Raw genomic sequence first — 16,787 nt, 5'->3', positions numbered from 1 at the left:
AGTGCTGTCTCTGTGGTGGGTGGGAGATGGAAGGGATGGGGTCTGGGGCTGAATCCTCTCCGGGCTTGGGGAGAAAAGGGGACCCCCGGTTCTGGAACAGTCGGAGGGCCTTGGCCCGTAACCGGGACCGATCAGCACACGGTGCCCCCTCCTGAAGGGTTTCGAGAGCTGGCAGAAGCAGCCTTGACGGTTACCCTTCTTTCCATTGCCGGGTCTCACACGAGGCCTCGTACCCGTCTGCGTCAGTATTGGCTCCCTTGGAAGGATGGAAGCTCCCTGAAGGCAGGAGCTGCCTTTCTTTGTCTGCTCCGTAAATCCTGGCTAACGTGCGGGTTAAAGCCCCGGCTGTCGCGTGCCCCAGAGCGGCTCTCTGTGAGCTGTGTCCATGGGCATGGGTCTGTACCTCCGAGACTGGACAGAAGCTGGGCCCAACGTGCCCCGGATCCCTTGACAGAATTGGGAAGCGGGCTCGGCCTGATGCTTCTCCCCAGCAGCGCTCGGGAGGAAGGCCCGGCCCAGACAGTCCCCTTGCCCTGGGGAGCAGCTTCCCTGAGCTCTCCATTTCAGACCCCGGGAGGGCCAGTGGCCGAGCCAGGGCTGACAGTGAAAGGAAAACAAAGCGATTGAGCTGTTCTCCACTAGTGGGGGAGGGGCGGCCACGAGTCAGGAAGGAGAGAGAACAGGACCCCCGAACCTTTGGGGACCCTCCGGCTCCAGCTCGGCTGGAACCTTTCAGAAAAAGTTCTCGCAGTGGTTTTAATTTGGCGGTTTCCTTTGTAAACAAATAAACGAGGCCTCGGGTGGCTGGAGACTGGGATAATAGGAACCTGATTGGGAAAAGAACCGAGGTGGGGGGTGTGTCCCCGGAGCCGGTGATTGGGGAAGTGCACACGTGGGCCCCGCTTGCGCCACCTGAGGTAGCGAGTAGTGCGCTGGGCACAGGCCGGGCACAGGCCGGGCACACGGAGCACTCCCCCGTCTGCACATGCAATTATGGTGACTCTTGGGCACCCCGCTGGGCGCCTGGGGACCGACCCCACACGAGGGGGGATGAGGAGGGGGATTGTGCCGGCCTCTGGGGCATAGCTGGGTGTGATCGCGGGTCTGCGGGTAAACAGAAGCCTCCCCTGGGCCCCCCGGAGTGCAGGCCCTACAGACACGCGTGCTGGTACAGGACAAGGCAGGCGATTCAGTGATCGCGGAGGACCCGGGTGCGAATGCATCCTCAGACATCTGTCCTTCAGGTTCCTCCTCTGGGAAATGGGAATCACAGGGCACTTACTTCCCAGGGTGAGGGCGAGGATCCGACGAGAACATCTTTGTCACAGACATCTCCGGGGGCCGGCACATGTTCACGCCACAAATGCTCCAGGTGGTGATGTGTGCGGGGGAGGGGCCCTGAGGGCCTCTCTCTGGTCCTGAATTCCTAGGGCGGTGATTCCGGGGGGTCCTCCAGAATTCCCAATTTGGCCTTTCCTGGAAGGAATTGGGAGTGAAGGGAGGGATTTGGAGACGGGTCCTTCTCTCACTGGCTTCTGGGTGTCCTTTCTCCTCATTCATGAAGAAGCTGTAACGGGCCCCACCCCCTTGTGAATGCACACAAGTAGTATGTGGATTCTCTGACAGCCCCACAGGCTGCTCAGGGGCCCTTCCCCTCTGTAGGATCAGTCTTAGAGGCTCGAATGAGGAAACTAAGAATCAGGGAAAGCAAAATGACTTGCCTAAGATGACCTAGATAATAACCCTTAGGGTGGCATTTGCCCCTACTTTGTGATGGTTTCCATTGTGTCCTGCTGTTTCCCCTAAGGAAGTTCGCTCCTTCCTTCCGTCTCCTCAACTACAGGGTCACGGATAGCAAAGTGGGGAGCCCCCTGCTGTTGGTCATGTGCGGGCGTGCTGAGGTTGGAGACCCCCTTGGCTTCCTCTGCCTGATCGGCCCCAGCACCACGGGCTTTGTTCCCTGCTGGGTGTCACGGGGACGTGGAGGAGTGAGCAACGAAGCGGGAAGGAACCTGGTCCTTTGTGGATCATTCTGTGGCTTCACTCCCACCCCCCAAAGACCCCCCTGGGCTACCAAAGTAGCTAACTCGTGGCTCCCTCCTCTGTGACACAGGGGAATGGCCTCCGTGACCCAGGGGCCCTCCAGGCTCTAAGTCCATGATCTGAAGCTTCTTCCAAAAAAGCAGTCAACAAGCAATGATTAAGAACCTGCTGTGTACTAGACACTGTTAGGATCCGGACTTCACTTTTAAAAAACAAAAAACAACTCTGGGTCTGCTCCATTTCTATTCTTGACCTCCATCTTCCCTAATTTCCTAAACCCGCTCCATCTCCGGCCCGGACCACCACCTTCCTTGCTCCCCCATTCTGTCCCGACCTCCATCTTCCATGTGCCCCCATGACCTCCGAGGCCTCCCAAGCTCAACCACTTCTTTCCGCCTCCCTCCTGCCGTTAGAGGCTCCGGATCCATCTCTCCCACTGAGCCTCGGGGTGACCTTGGCAGATCTGTTCTGGGTCCCCTTGAAGGCCCAGGCCACCTGGCAGAGGCAGGCGCTGCTCTCGAGGCGCTCTGTGATGGGAGGCCCAGTGGTCCTCAGGGCGCAACGGCCGGACACCTTCTGGCCCCACTCCCACCCACCCCTCGGCAGCTCCCCGGTGCCTCTGGCCCAGCACCTCCTCCCCTCCCTTCCCTGCTCGGGCTTCTATGTATCCCCAAGGGCAGGGCTTGGAAGAATGTATTCCTGAGGGAAGGGTCAGGGTACCATGGACAGCAGCAGGGCACCCGGGGTAAATACTGCACTTGGTTTCCCTAGATGAGTTTGAATTCCTCCTCACTCGGATATTTCAGTAGCTGTGTGCCCCTGTCCAAGTCCTTTACCTCTCTTCTTGTCTAAAAATGGGGGTGATGATCGCAGTGTGGGGACCTCGCATGTATAGCCCAAGAATCTGTTCCTGCCCGTGTGGCCTTAGGCAAACCAGTAACCATCTGTGAAGTGGGGAGAGGAGTTGGACTGGATGTCTTCGTGAGGTCCCTTTGCTTCTCTCAGTTTAGGATCTTGTGATAACAGAAACAACTTTATCAACTCTAAAGGTTATAGAAATGTTATCACAGTCATCACTATGTGTGTTTTGCTGAAAGAAATCACAACCTAGTGTTGTAATCTAGTCCGTTCCCCACGTCCCTCTAGATAAGTCTGCCTGATCAGTGTCACGGCCCCTTTGGCCATGTCCAGGGAGGAGACCTCCGCTGTCCCAAGAAAGCCAGGCCGCAGTGGGCCCGAGCCCCGTCCCCACCTCTCCCAGCTTGGAAGCTGTGATTTTTCTATCTGCCCTCCTGGCATTGGCTTCTCCCTCCATTTTATTTTTTTAATTTATTTTATAATAACTTTTTATTGACAGAACCCATGCCTGGGTAATTTTTTTTTACATTATCCCTTGCACTCACTTCTGTTCCGATTCCCCCCACCCCCTCCCCTACATGGCAAGCAGTCCTATAGATGTTAAATATTCTCCCTCCATTTTAAAGTCCACACGACTCCTGCTGCTAATACGGAATGGCCTTCAACACCTGATTAGGCCCCTTGTCCACAGGTTGGGGAGCAACCTTATCAACCGACTCCTTCAACCTGTATGGGAAAGAAATCCTAACCATCACATCCCTGCCCAGGAACCATCTGGCCTGTGCTTGAAGAGCTCGTGGAGGGGCAAGCACTCTGCCTCCCGGGGCAGCGCCCTGTGCGGTGGGACTGTGCTTATCGAGCTAAGATCACTCTCTGTAACTTCCACCCCTCTGGAACTGAGCAAACAAGTCCGACCCCCTTCATATGCCCGTAGGGCCTCCAGATATTCCAAGGCACCTCTCGTGCTTCCAGGCTGCTATCTCCTGTTCTTTCAGCTCCTCGTGTCCTCCAGCAGTGATTTGTTAGCTGTCATTCCTTATGGAGGTGACACCCCTGTGGCTTAGCTCTGAGTCCTGGTACGTCCGAAGGATCTCAGGGCCTAGAGGGGAAAGGGCAAATCTTACTGACTTGTCTCTAGCCCTGTTCAGACTATGCCTTGGACCTCAGCTGCCCACGGGACGGGTCCCTGTAGAGATTCCTTTGTGGCTTTCTGTGTTTTGGCAGAAACTAGCTTTCAGTTAATTGTCTTTATTACTGGAGGGGACTATGGAATGGAGCCTCCAAAGGGGAGTGGGGCCAATAGCGGAAAACCCTGGCTTTGGAGACGGATGACCTCTGTTGGTGATGATGTGGCAGGTCCCTTCCGGATCTGGGTACTAGCTCTATAAAAATAGAGGGCTGAACAAAATGATCTTCCTAGCCAAATGATCTAGCCAACAGCAGAAAATTGCTTTGTTTTCATGATTAACAGGTAAATATGGACAGTTGAACTTTACTGAGCCCAGTCTGTCTGACACTTATTCAGAAAAAAAAAAGGCGGGGTGAGTGGAAGACTGGGATCATCAACCACTCCAGACAGGTCATTAGAAAGCATTCAGAGTGAATTGTAACAGTAATCAAAGTTGAGCTGTCTTCTCTCTGAATTTGCTTGGAGCTCAGGGCTTTTGCAACTTTCTACTCTTTCCTTTTTGTCCAAGAAATTTTTAGGTATGTAAAAGTATATAGGAATGTAAAATAGGTATACAAGCTATTTACTGTTAATCTTCATTTCATGACTCTCATGTTCAATGAAGAGACCCTATATATGATCTTGGACTACAGTTTAAGAAGCCAGGCTCTAGCTCACACTTTTCCTTGCTCAGAGCGGTAGAAAGAGACATATTATAGTTTAAGATAAAGACTTTGTCTTTCCGGTCTTGCTCCTCTCTTCTTGTCAGGGATGCAGTAAACATTAGGGATGGTGATAACATCAGCCAGGGAATTTGATTTTAGGGAAGCAAAAAGAGACAAGCTAGAACAGGTAGAGGAGAGCAGCCAAGCTGGTTAAAGTATCTTGCAGAAGGGTGGATGTTGGAAACTATCTTTGCATGTATTTTGAAAAATAAAAAGCTATTATAAAAATAATTTTAAAAAGTTAAAAAATCTTGCAGAATGGGCTAAAGAAATCGGAAAAGAAAAGCTTGGATGGGGAGCAGATTAAAGCAGTCTTCATTTATTTGTAGGACTATCGGGTAAACAAGAGATGATAAATTTGTTCCATGTGGTTTCATTGGGCAAAAACTAGGAACACTCAGGGAATTACAAGAAGGCAGATTTCAGCTTGATATAAGGAAGACTTTTCGAATGAACAGAGCTGTGGAATAGGCTGGTCTAAAAGTAGTAAGTGCCCCATCCATCGCTGGAGACAGAATGTGTCTATAGAAGGGCTTCTGGTTCTAGACGGGAGAGGATCCAAATGCTTATGGGTCTACCCTGCTCGGAGAGTGTGTGACCATTAAACAAGGGAGGTTTCTGCCATTGGAATGAAAGAGTCTCCGATGGTATTTACAACTCCAAAGCAAATACAACAGAGAAAAAATGACAAGATTTGGTTTAGGGACTGGGCCCCATCTGGGTGAAGACGAGGAGGCAGAATCCCAGCCTCCTTCCCCATTGTGTGTGGCTGGTAAGGGGAGACAATGACCCCCAGAACTCTCCACCTTGGGTAGAGGATACATTTGGGCCATCAAGGCCATTCTCTTGCCCAAGCATGACTCTTCCATGTTATTTCTCCTGGTAGACCGTAAATCCTTGAGGGCAAAGAGTTTGAAGTTGTTTTTTTGTTTTTGTTTAGTTAGTTTTTTTTTTTTCAGTCTTTGCATCCTTAGTGTCTGATCTAATAAATGCTTATTAATTGACTCGGGCGCTAAGCAGCTATGCTATTTATGATGAGTTTTGTAAGCCTCCATAGAAGGAGGCAGACGCATGGATGGAGAGGGACAGATTTGACGTGACTTATTTATCTGGTTTACTCACTGTATACATAAGGGGTGAAGGGGACAGGTTCCCACTTGTGAGGTCCATTCCTTAGGGCCTCATCCAGACCTGGAAGGGTCTGTGTGAGAAAACTGAGCCCCGAGATCACACATGAGCTTTTCACCAAGAACAGAGACTGAGCCTTCTACTAGCACACCCCAGGAAGTAATGGGGGAGCCTGGGGTCTGAGAGGGGAAAAGGTAGATTCAACCGCCCATCAAAGAGCTTAACATTTCCTCCTTCCTGTCTTCCAGGCTTCTGTGGGCTCCGAGAAGCTCTTCGCTCCAGCAGCTAGTAAAGGTAAGAGATTCATACACCCCACTCCACCCTGGGAACTACCGAGGTGACCATCCCCATTTGCCCCCCTGGACCTGTCTCCCCCTTTGTGAAGTGGGGAGCGGGTTTGCCTTTCCCTGGAGAGGGTTGGCGCCTGCATCCAGCAGGATTTTGAGTCCCAGGACAGAGAAGGGTAAAAGCAAACAACCCTGTCAGTGCCTCTGGAATGAATCAGAGCAATACCACCAGAGATTCAGCCTGTTTAATTATTCATCAGGAGCGTGCCAGCCAAAATTGGTTTTTGATTTAAAGCATCCAGGCGTCAGATGTGTTGGGGGAGGACAGTAGCAGATGGAAAGTAGCGACGGGGCATCTAAAAGAAAGATGTGTGAGTGTGAGTGTGTGTGTGTGTGTGTGTGTGTGTGTGTGTGTGTGTGTCTGTCTGTCTGTCTGTCTGTCTCATACCTGTGTGAGAACAGAGAGGTTGTTCATCTCACCTGTGTCTGGGGTAGCTATGAGTCCAGGGCCCACGTTGCTCTCAACCATTCCACCCCAGCTTCAGAGCATTTCCAGGGACCAGATTTTATTTACAACAAGGGGCTACAGAGCTGACTGTTGAGGGAGAGGGGAGGCGGGGGCTGTCCTCCCAGGACTGATTTGCATGCTCTCCTCCCACAATTACCTAGAGTCTGGGACCCCTTTCTACTTTAATTGTTGGGAGAGGGAGGGGTTAAAGGGGGACATGTTCCTGCCTTCCCAGGTGGCCTAAGCCCCTGCCCCCACCATGACCTCCTTGATGAACTCTGCTGGAGCTAATTAAAAAACCTAAATTAAAACAAGCATTTCATTTTTTTTTTAAGAAAAGGCAGAGCTTCTAGGCTCTCTTTTTTGTTATCTGTATGAGGAGTCAGCATCTCCCTAGAAAGGCAGAACATGGCTGATTCAGAGTAAGGAGAACACCTGATGCTCCAGACCCTTTTCCCTCCCCAGGCCCAGATGAGCTGCACAGGTGGGAGCTCTCCTCTGGCCCAGGGAAAGGCAGGTGTGGCCCTGATTTAAAGAGAGAGAGGGAGAGAATGGAGTCTGCACACTCTAAGCCAGTGGGGTTGACTTCAGTTACTTGAAAAATTCTAGAACATACTATTGAAGTGATGGTTAGTGAACGCCGAGAAAAGGAAGTGGCGGTCACAAAGAGCCAGACCAGCTTCGTCCAGGACAGGTCATGCCAGGATAACTGTAATTCCTTTTTTGGATGGGGATAATGAGCTGGCAGATCATGGGGAAGCTGTAGGTACACTTTTCACAGTTAGTCGCAAGGCATTTGACCAGAGCTTTACATGCTGTTTGAATAGACAAGCTAGAGGGATGTGAACTGGATGAGGGTCCCGGGAGTGGCTGGCTAGAGAGAGTGGTTCTTTGTCTGTTTAAAAGGTAGTCTGTATTGAAGAGCCCCTGGGGTTGTTGCTATAAAGCATTTTTTAAAATCGGGATTTGGATAAAGGCATAACTGACTTTTCTTACCATCATTTGGAGATGATACAAAACTGGGAAGGAAACAAACACATTGATTGGCAGATTAAGGATCTTTCTTCCCCCCCCAAAAAAAAAAAAAAAAAAAAACTCAACAGATCATAATATTGGGCAGGATTTAATCATCAGGACAAATGTAAAGTCTTGCCTTTGGGTTCAAATAATCAATTTCAGAGGGTGCAAGATGGTAGTTTGTCTGAAAACAACCCTGGGGGGTTTAATGGACTAGGACTGCCCAAAAAAGTTAATACAATCTAAGGCTGCTTTAAGAGAGAGGGATGGTGGGTCATGTTAGTGAGGAACGAGTGTGGTTGTTTAGCCAAGAGAAGGGAAGGAGGAAGGAACGTGGCTTCCGTACTTGAATGTTTGAAAGCCCGTCACGTGGATGAGAGATTATCCTCATTCTTTTTGGTCCCAGAGGCTAAAGCTGAGAGCAGTTGATAAAAGGTGCCATGGCACAGATTTTTGGCTCAAGGGAAGAGGAACTAGAACCATCTCAGAGGATGACTTCCCTAGCCCGAGGGCTGGCGGTAGCTACTTGTCTGGGGGTTTGCAGCGAGGAGTCTTGCTCTGGTATGGGACTGAACCAGATAGCGTGTGAGGTCCCTACCAACTGTAAGACTCTCATTGGCACAAGGGCAGCTAGGTCACTAGGACACTGGACCCTGCTTCAGCCATTTACCAGCCATGTGACTTGAGACAAATCACTTGACCTCTATTTCCTCATCTATAAAAATGAGATGATACCTTGGGGTCATTGTGAAAGCCAAATCAGATGATTTCATAAAGTGCTCTGTAAACTTTAAAGCACTAAATGAATGTTGACTTGGAGGTTATCCAGGATCTGTACCCAGCACAGGAGCTATGGCACAAGGTTGAGTCCTCCAAAATTTGTGTATGGAAGGAATTTCTTAAGAATAGTGTCTCTAAGAAGTGGCTTATGAGTATTGACCTTTGCCTGGTTTGTGTTAGGCTAAATCATGGAGGGAGTATATAGAACTGTCCTGGGCACAGGAAGCATGGAAGCTTCTTGGGCAAGAGGGTGACATAGAAATAGTTTGAGAGAGCTGGATTGGGCTACGTGTGGAGGTTGGATTTGACCTCTCCTCCTTGTTCCTTTTCTGCTCCTCGATCCCATCTCCAGACAACTGAAATTTAGTTGTAAACTGGTAACAGAATCAGCAGAAAGTAGAAACTGCAAGGAAAAGGACATTTTTATTGGGAGGGAGCTATGGAAATGTCCAGCAGGTAGTTGGACATCATGGACTGCAGCTTTCCAGCCTCAGACACTTAATACTTCCTAACTGTGTGACCCTGGGCAGGTTACTTAAGCCCGACTGTCTTAGCCAAAAAAACAAAGAAAGAAATTGGGATCGAATCCAAAAGTGGGTGATGAGAAGATGAGTTGTCGTTTGTCCTTCATTCCCCAGGGAAGTGGGGCCGTGACATGCAAGTGAATTGTATTGAAGTGAGGGGGGGTGGGAGGGGGCTGTGCAAGGTCACCAGAGAGAGAAGGGTTCCTGGGACAGCTTGTAAGCCAGCTAGAGAGGGGCAGCCTGGGGAAAAGGAGGAAACGGCCGAGTCCCGGAAACCAGGGCACTAGGATCCAGAAAGGGAGGAGCGGACAGTCCTCGGAGCTGCACACAAGGCCGGGCCGGAGGGAGGGGGGCAGCAGGGTTTACTGTTTGGGCGGCTGGGGTAGTTGACCAGAAGTCACATCCGTCTGACACTGAGAAGGTCTCGCCCTCTGTCTCCCCATTTCCTCATTAATCAGATGAGGGACTCGCCCTCGAGCCTGGTCACTCTTGTGCGCCTACGAGCGCACCCCGAAAGGCTCCGTTTCCACACCTGTCACATGAGGGGGCTGGATTTTGTGGCCTCTGGGGTACCTTCCAGCACTAAATCTGTAAGCTGATATGTTTTGCACCCCCCTCCCTTCCATCGCCCCCATTAGCGATCTGGAAAAGGTGGTTCAGACCCGATTCTTGGCAGCTCAAGGAGTTGAGAGGAGAAGGCAGATGGAAAGGGTTGGTGCCTCTGGGTGAGAGAGAAACTCGGGATGGAGTCCCGGGGACCCGCGGAGCCGGGAGCGGCCAGACTGGGGGCCGGCAGCAGAGATCTGAGAGAGGCAGAGGCCCACAGGGCCTGGAGGGGAGTGAGCACAGACCGGGAAGGATGGTCAGTCCCCCCATCCACCGTAGCATCCAGCCCCTGGCCTTCACGCTCTTGCTTACCTTCTTCATCTCATATCCCAGGCCGAGCGAGTGGGTTGGGTCCACTCCCACGTCCCAGAATCCCCCATCTGTGTCACCATTCCTCTCTGGGGATGAGGAAAAGCCCACCTGGCCTCCCCCACCGGGACCCCCTGCCCTGCCCTTGAGCACAGTCTGTAGCTTCTTCCAGGGTTGGGGGACCCTGGAGCCCCATGGAGGCCCGTTGTTGCCAGTGTGGCCCCAGGAAAGGCACTAAACCCCAGTCCGGCAAAGGGGTCTCCTTGACCACGCTGGCCGCTAGCTCTCCCCGCCTGCCGTTGCTGTGGGACCATTTTCACCAGTTTACTCCTTTATATTACACTGTGACTAGGCTCATGGGCCCAGGAGAAGGCCAGGGGCCTCCAAGTCTCCGGCCCGGCCTCAGACCTGGCTCGCGCCATCTCCCCCAGCTAGCCTGAGCCTGCACCCCGGCCCCCAGCCTCTCTTGCTGAGAGCTTCCCCCTCCCTTGGGGCTCGCTCCTGTGATCTTCAGAGGACTAGGGTGCACATTGCCCTTTGACCCCTCACAAGGCTGTGGACCCCAGTCCGTCCAGGCCACAGTGGCTCACCCTCTTGTCTCCCTTCCAGGTTTCTCGCTGAGTGAGAAGCCCGAGGCAAAGGCTCCCGTTGGGCCTAAGGTCTCAGGGCTGGAGCGGAGCCGGGAGCTGAGCACCGAGACCCCGTTTCTGCCACCTGTGCCCAGCCCCCCGCCCCCCACGGTCACCACAGTTCCCATAGGCCCCCCCTCCAGCACCCAAGCCAGCCCTTTGGTGAAGAAGGAGGCCCCTCCCCCTCCCCGCCTCACTCCACAGCCTCAGCAGCTGCAGCCTGCACCCCCGCAGCCCCGGGCCCCACCCCAAGCACACGTGGGGCCCCCCCTGGGCACCTACCCCGGCCATCCCCCTGCCACCCACAACGGCCTGCACAGCCTCAGGTAAGGTCGGCCCCTTCAGCTGGAGGGAGGGTGGGGCGGGAGGACAGGCCCCCTATGGGAGAGCAGACCTGGGGCTAGTCCTGGACTCTGAGGGGAGGGGGTGTCAGCCCTGGGGTCCCCTTACTAACTTGTCTTTCCTTTGTCTCCATGGCTTCTTCCCACTTCTTCCTCCTGCTATTGGTCACTTCACTCTGGTATCTCTCTCTCCCCCATCTCTCCCTCCCACCTCCCCTCCTTCCCTCTAACCCCTCATCTCTCCCCCCATCCCCATCTCCTCCTCTTCTCACTGTCTCTGCTTCCTCCCCCTCCCCGTCTCGGTGTGACCTCTGGTTCCATCTTTCCACATCCCTTCTGCCTTCTCCCCCCTCCTCATCCTCCTTCCCCTCCCTCTGTCCCACCCTCTCCATCATCTCACCCCCCAGCAGGAGCAGCAGCGCCAGCAGTGCAGCCAGCCTCGGTCTCCCCAAGCACGTGGCACTGTCCCCCCACGGGCCGGGCCCGGCCCTGCCTCTGTCCATCTCCAACCTTGCTACCTCGCACTTTGCGCTCCGTTCCCAAGCCCAGCATCAGCACCACGCGGCGGCCATGTTTGCTGCCCCCCCCACGCTGCCCCCTCCCCCATCGCTCCCCACCAACAGCCTGGTTATCCCCGGACACCCAGCCGGTATGTCTCCGGGGAGCCCCACTGCGGAAACGGGAGTAGCAGGCAGCAAAGGGGGGCGGCCCTAAAATTGGGGAGAGTTTGGGAAGGGATCAGAAGCTGAGCTTTTAGGGCTGGAAAGTACCCTAAGCATCTCATCTGACCCCCTGATTTGGAGAGCCAAGGAAATGGAGACCCAGAGAAGGGTGACCCTTCAGGGTCCAGTTCTGAATTCCGCGGTCTTGCCGCCTCGGGACCCCCCTTTGCCCGGATAACTCCAAGTCTCCATTCTCACACACTCTTTATATACATGCATTTATATGTACCCGCACCCTCAAACACACATGTGCACATACATGCGCATACACACATGTGCTCATCCCTAGCCGTGCACACATATACACTCACACGCACTCACATACACACGTACGCATACTCGCACATGCTCATAGTCATACATATACACGCACTTACACACCCCCTCCCAGCAGTCAGAGGCCAGTGCGGGGCGTTAGTTTCTGACTAACCTCAGGAGCCCCTGGGGGTCAGAGAGCCTGCTGGCCAGGGGCCTCTCCTCGCCCTGGGGTTGCCTGAGAAGAAAAGGTTCGGGGGAGCCCATTTCCCGGGTGAAAGTGTCAGGGAGTTTTCTGACTTAGTGATGATGTCTTGGGAGGATGGACTAGTACACGTTTTGTCACTTGGGGGCATGAGGATGCCTGAGTAGGCGGGGATTTGAGTTCCCGAGGGAAGTCAGGGTCCTTTCCCTAGGGAGGGGTATGGGCTGGAGGAAGCTTCCGAGTCAGAGGCACTTTGTTTCTTGAGGCAGACTATCATCCCCAGAAGCCTTTTCTGCAGGAAGAGCTCAACTCTCAAAAGTTGCCAACTTCCCAGGGGAGCGGGGCTTGTTGGGGAGCCCCTTCTGAAGCAAGGAGGAGCTTTGAAAGTTAGACTTATCTTTTTATCCAGAAGAGATGGGGGATCTCAGGGGACTCCTCCCTGCAATTGGGGAATTCTAAGAGAATCCTGTTGTCTGGGTCAGAATGTCAGGGAGAACCACCTACTGGGGTGAAATAAAAGGAGGGAAGAGGGCAGCAGCCCCAACCCCAGACCCCACCCAGCAAAGTCACATCTGCCCGGTTTTGGAAGGGGCAGGATGTCCCTGCAGGGGCCATGCGCCACTCCCTGCGTGACACGTGTCGATGGAAGCCCCTTCCTTGGGGTACCTTCTCTGGGCAGGGACACCGGGAAGTAGAGGGGGGTCGGGGACAGCAGGGAGCGGGGCGGCTGTCCGGGGGAGGGTAGCCCTTGTTTTCTGCTGGGATGACTCATGGTGTTCTCTCTTGCCTTTAGATACCAGCCTGTTGATTTCATTCAACCAACCAATCATGTATTGCCAGCCTCATTCGGGGATTCTGATTGGTACTTTGTCACAGGCATCCCTCATACCTCCACCCTTGAGTCCTCACGTAGAAAACACCCACAGCATGGCCTGCCGAATCAGGGAGTGCCAGGTGAATATCTGCCCCACCCGCCCGCCGGCACTCACCGCCGACGCCTCTGTGTCTCTCTCTCTTTTTCTCTTGTAGATCACGAGCTGCTCAGGAAAGAGCTGAACACGCGTTTTCTGGTCCAGAGCTCGGAGCGGCCCGGGGCCTCAGGGGGCCCGGGCTCGCCACTGCGGGCGGAGTTCCATCAGCACCAACACACACACCAGCACATACACCAATACACATTCGCCCCCTTCCCTCCCGGCCCGGCCTCCACGCCACCACTCCTCTCGCCCTCCGCACCCGCCCCCGCCCCGGTGCGTAGCGCCAGTGCCCCCTGAGAGCCGGGGCCAGCCAAGGAAGGGAGGGCGGGCGGGGGCCCGGAGGGAGGGGGGACAGCCGGCTGGCGAGCCCACCCGGCCCAAGAGCCAGGCCCTGACATAGAGACACGGGCCACCGGCCCGAGAGCCAGGCCCCAACACAGGCTCAGGCACACAGACACAGGCCTCCAGGCTGAGTCGGCCCAGCCCAGTCTGCCCAGTCCAAGAGCTGGGCTCCCCACACATCCAGGCACACAGACAGACAAGGCCATTGGGCCCAGCCCGCCAGGCCCGAGAGCCAGGCCCCGACACAGAGACACGGGCCTCTGGCCCAAGAGCCAGGCCCCGACAGAGGCTTAGGCACACAGACACAGGCCGTTGGCCCGGAGCCAGGCTCTGACAGAGAGACATAGGCCACCGGCCCAAGAGTCAGCCCCCGACACAGGCTCAGGCACACAGACACAAGCCACTGGCCCAAGAGCCAGGCCCTGACATAGAGACACAGGCCACTGGCCCATGAGGCCCCAAGACAGGCTCAGACTCATAGATACAGGCCTCCAGGCTGAGTCGGCCCAGCCCGGCCTGCTCAGTCTGAGAGCCGAGCTCCAACACAGACTGCTAGGCCAAGCTGGCCCAGTGTGGCCTGATCTGAGAGCCAGGTTCCAACACAGACACAGGCCGCCAGGCCCAGCCTACCCAGTGTGGACTAATCTGAAAGCCAGGCCCCGACAGAGGCTCAGGCTCACAGATACAGCCCTCCAGGCTGAGTTGGCCCAGCCAGGCCTGCCCAGTCCGAGAGCCGGGCCCTGACACAGGCTCGCACACAGACCCGGGCCTGCCCAGTCCGAGAGCCGGGCCCTGACACAGGCTCGCACACAGACACGGGCCTGCCCAGTCCGAGAGCCGGGCCCTGACACAGGCTCGCACACAGACACGGGCCTGCCCAGTCCGAGAGCCGGGCCCTGACACAGACACAGTCCGCCAGGCTGAGGCCAGGGCCTCTCTCCTTCTGGCCCCTCCATCCACCCTTCCCCCCTCCCTGCCCAGGGCTCTTTCCTGCTGCTCCGCTCTTTGCTTGCAGCCTGGTGCAGCGAACACACACACACACACACACACACACACACACACACACACACACACACACACAGTTTGTTGGGCAGGGCCTTAAATTTCAGTTAAATTTCTGTTCTTTTCCCCGCCTTGGTTTTCCTTCTCAGAGGCCCCTGGACCCCCTCAGACTTTCTGAGGGTCTCTGTCTGTTAGTGGTACCAGGGAAATGCTTTCTCCTGCTGTCCCTGTGTCCTTGGAACCCTGGGCCCCAGTTCTGTGTGCGCTCATGTCCTCATCACTGTGTCCCAGGCCTGGTGCTTGAGACTGTCCCTTTGCTCCATCAATGTATCCCTAGAGGGGCTTTTGGGAAGGTGATTCTGAGGCTCCTTCATCTCCTCCTGTACCTGTGGCCCGATTAAGATGGTTTTACCCTGTCTCCGGGGCCAGTGGGCTCAATCCCCTTCTGTGTCTGTCCGTCTGTGTCTTTAACATGCCATTCTTATAGTTCCTTCCTTTTCCCTGTGACCTGAGATTATGGTTCCCCAGTCCCTTATATTCATAACCTAATAATATTTTTCTCAGACACACACACACACACACACACACACACACACACACATAGACATGTGTCCATGACTTGGAAATGGTCAGATGTCCTTAAATGATGAGGTTCTCGTGACCCTGTATGTATCCTGAGGGCACGCCGCCCGGCTCCTGCTTCCTCCTGTATGACGATGGGCCCTGCGTCTAGTGTGGGAGGGTCAGAACTCTGGCTTTGAAACCAGGACCTGGATTCAGATTCTGGCCCCGCTTCTGAGCCTCGTAAAATTGGACTCACGTCCTCTCCAGCTCTAAAATCTATGATCTTGGCACTGGTGGCTGCTAATAAGTCAGTTGTATCGTTACCATCCCTCCCCACACATACGGACGCAGAATGTTGTAACGGCCCGTGTTGTCAGTATTGCGGAGTAATCCAGAATATCGCCCCACGTGGGCTTCCAATCTCAGTCCTGCCCACGGTTCCTGCCCGATGGGGATGAGTGAGAGAGGAAGGCCCACAACATTGCCTTTCTCATCTAGGCCTTTAGGTGGGGTATCCCAGAAGCAGAGAATCACCTACAACTTGGGGTGCTTGGGCTTCCCGTGTCTGGCGTGGGTCCTTGCTGGGAAGTGGGAGGGCAGGGCTCAGAGAGAGCGCCCAAAGACCCCCCTTCCTTGGGGAGATTGGCCTTGTGACCCCCCTGCCTGCTCACTGAGAACGTGTCCGGGGTGGGAGTGAGTGGATTGAGGGTGACATCCATGCTTGGGGAGGGGCCTCATGCTTCCTTTCTTTTTCCTTCCAGTTTGACAAATACGCGCCCAAGCTGGACAGCCCCTACTTCCGACATTCCAACGTGAGTGTGAGTGTCCATTGGCCTCCAGAGACCTGTGTCCAATGTGTCTGCAGCCCCTGCCCAGGCCTCCATGTTCATGCTCTCTGACCCAGTCCTGTGTGTTTGCTGCCTTGGTCCCCTTCCCTTTGGGTCCGCCATCTTTGGGGGTTTTGTTCTCTCAATAGTATTTCTCCAGTCACATAAAAAGAGAGTTTTCAGCATTTATTTTAGCAAGACTTGGTGTTCCAAATTTTCCTCGTGCCCCAGGATAGAAGGCAGTTTAAACATGTGTGGTCCTTTAAAATATATTTCCATATTTGTCATCACGCAAGAAACGCCCACGGCTGCCATCTTTGCTCCTTGCCCTGCAGGGCCGTGTTTGCCCCATGTGGCGGCTGTTATATTATACACAGTTTATACCTCCATTACTCACAGACACACACAGCCGCCTGGTCCCCCAACACCACACTGCAGCCACATCCTCCCTTGTCAGTCTCTTTTTCAGGGATGTGTGGCTTTATGGGGTAGGGGTTGCTTGTATAAAAGACAGCTAAAGCTTCTCAGGCCGGCCAGGGTAGAGACCCCCGGGCTTTGCAGACCCATGCGGTGCCTCCCTGTCAGTTCCCTGAGCGGTCTGGGCCTTTCTAAGTGGATCTAGCTTATCCAGGCCCACGGGGTCCCGCCGGACTGCTGCTGTTGGGGTCAGGGCTGGTCTCTGTGGCTCCCGCCCTCAAGCTGGTCACTGTACTGATGGCCGGCCTCCCTGTGCCCCCGCTGTGGCCGTGATTGGGAGCTGGCAGTCTGCGTGCAGCTGTCGCCAGGCCCGGGTGTGTGAGTGTGAGTGTGCGAGCATGTGGGCGTGGGTGTGGCGCCGGGAAGCCTCCGTGCTGGTCCAAGGTGGGTCTGAGCAGGCTCTGGTGCCTGATGCCGCGAAGGGTGGCTCCGGCTTGTGTCTGGACCTCCTGGGCCCTCCCCCTGCCGACTTGTTCTTCAGCCAGTTTAGGAAAAG

At 54.6% G+C, this 16,787-nt stretch overlaps 1 protein-coding gene across 1 annotated transcript in view; it reads left to right on the top strand.

Moving 5' to 3' along the window:
* Positions 1-16,787, top strand: part of FBRSL1 (fibrosin like 1) — a 234,576-nt gene that overhangs the window by 201,666 nt on the left and 16,123 nt on the right. The window contains 5 exon segments of the mRNA XM_051972577.1: positions 6,171-6,216; positions 10,563-10,908; positions 11,331-11,572; positions 13,135-13,352; positions 15,749-15,805. Of these exon segments, the coding sequence (XP_051828537.1) occupies positions 6,171-6,216; positions 10,563-10,908; positions 11,331-11,572; positions 13,135-13,352; positions 15,749-15,805 (909 nt within the window).

This window comes from Antechinus flavipes, chromosome 1, assembly GCF_016432865.1.
Source record: "Antechinus flavipes isolate AdamAnt ecotype Samford, QLD, Australia chromosome 1, AdamAnt_v2, whole genome shotgun sequence".
Taxonomy (NCBI): domain Eukaryota; kingdom Metazoa; phylum Chordata; class Mammalia; order Dasyuromorphia; family Dasyuridae; genus Antechinus; species Antechinus flavipes.
The sequence above is the reverse complement of the archived record's forward strand: the minus strand, read 5'-3'. Positions and strand labels throughout refer to the sequence as shown.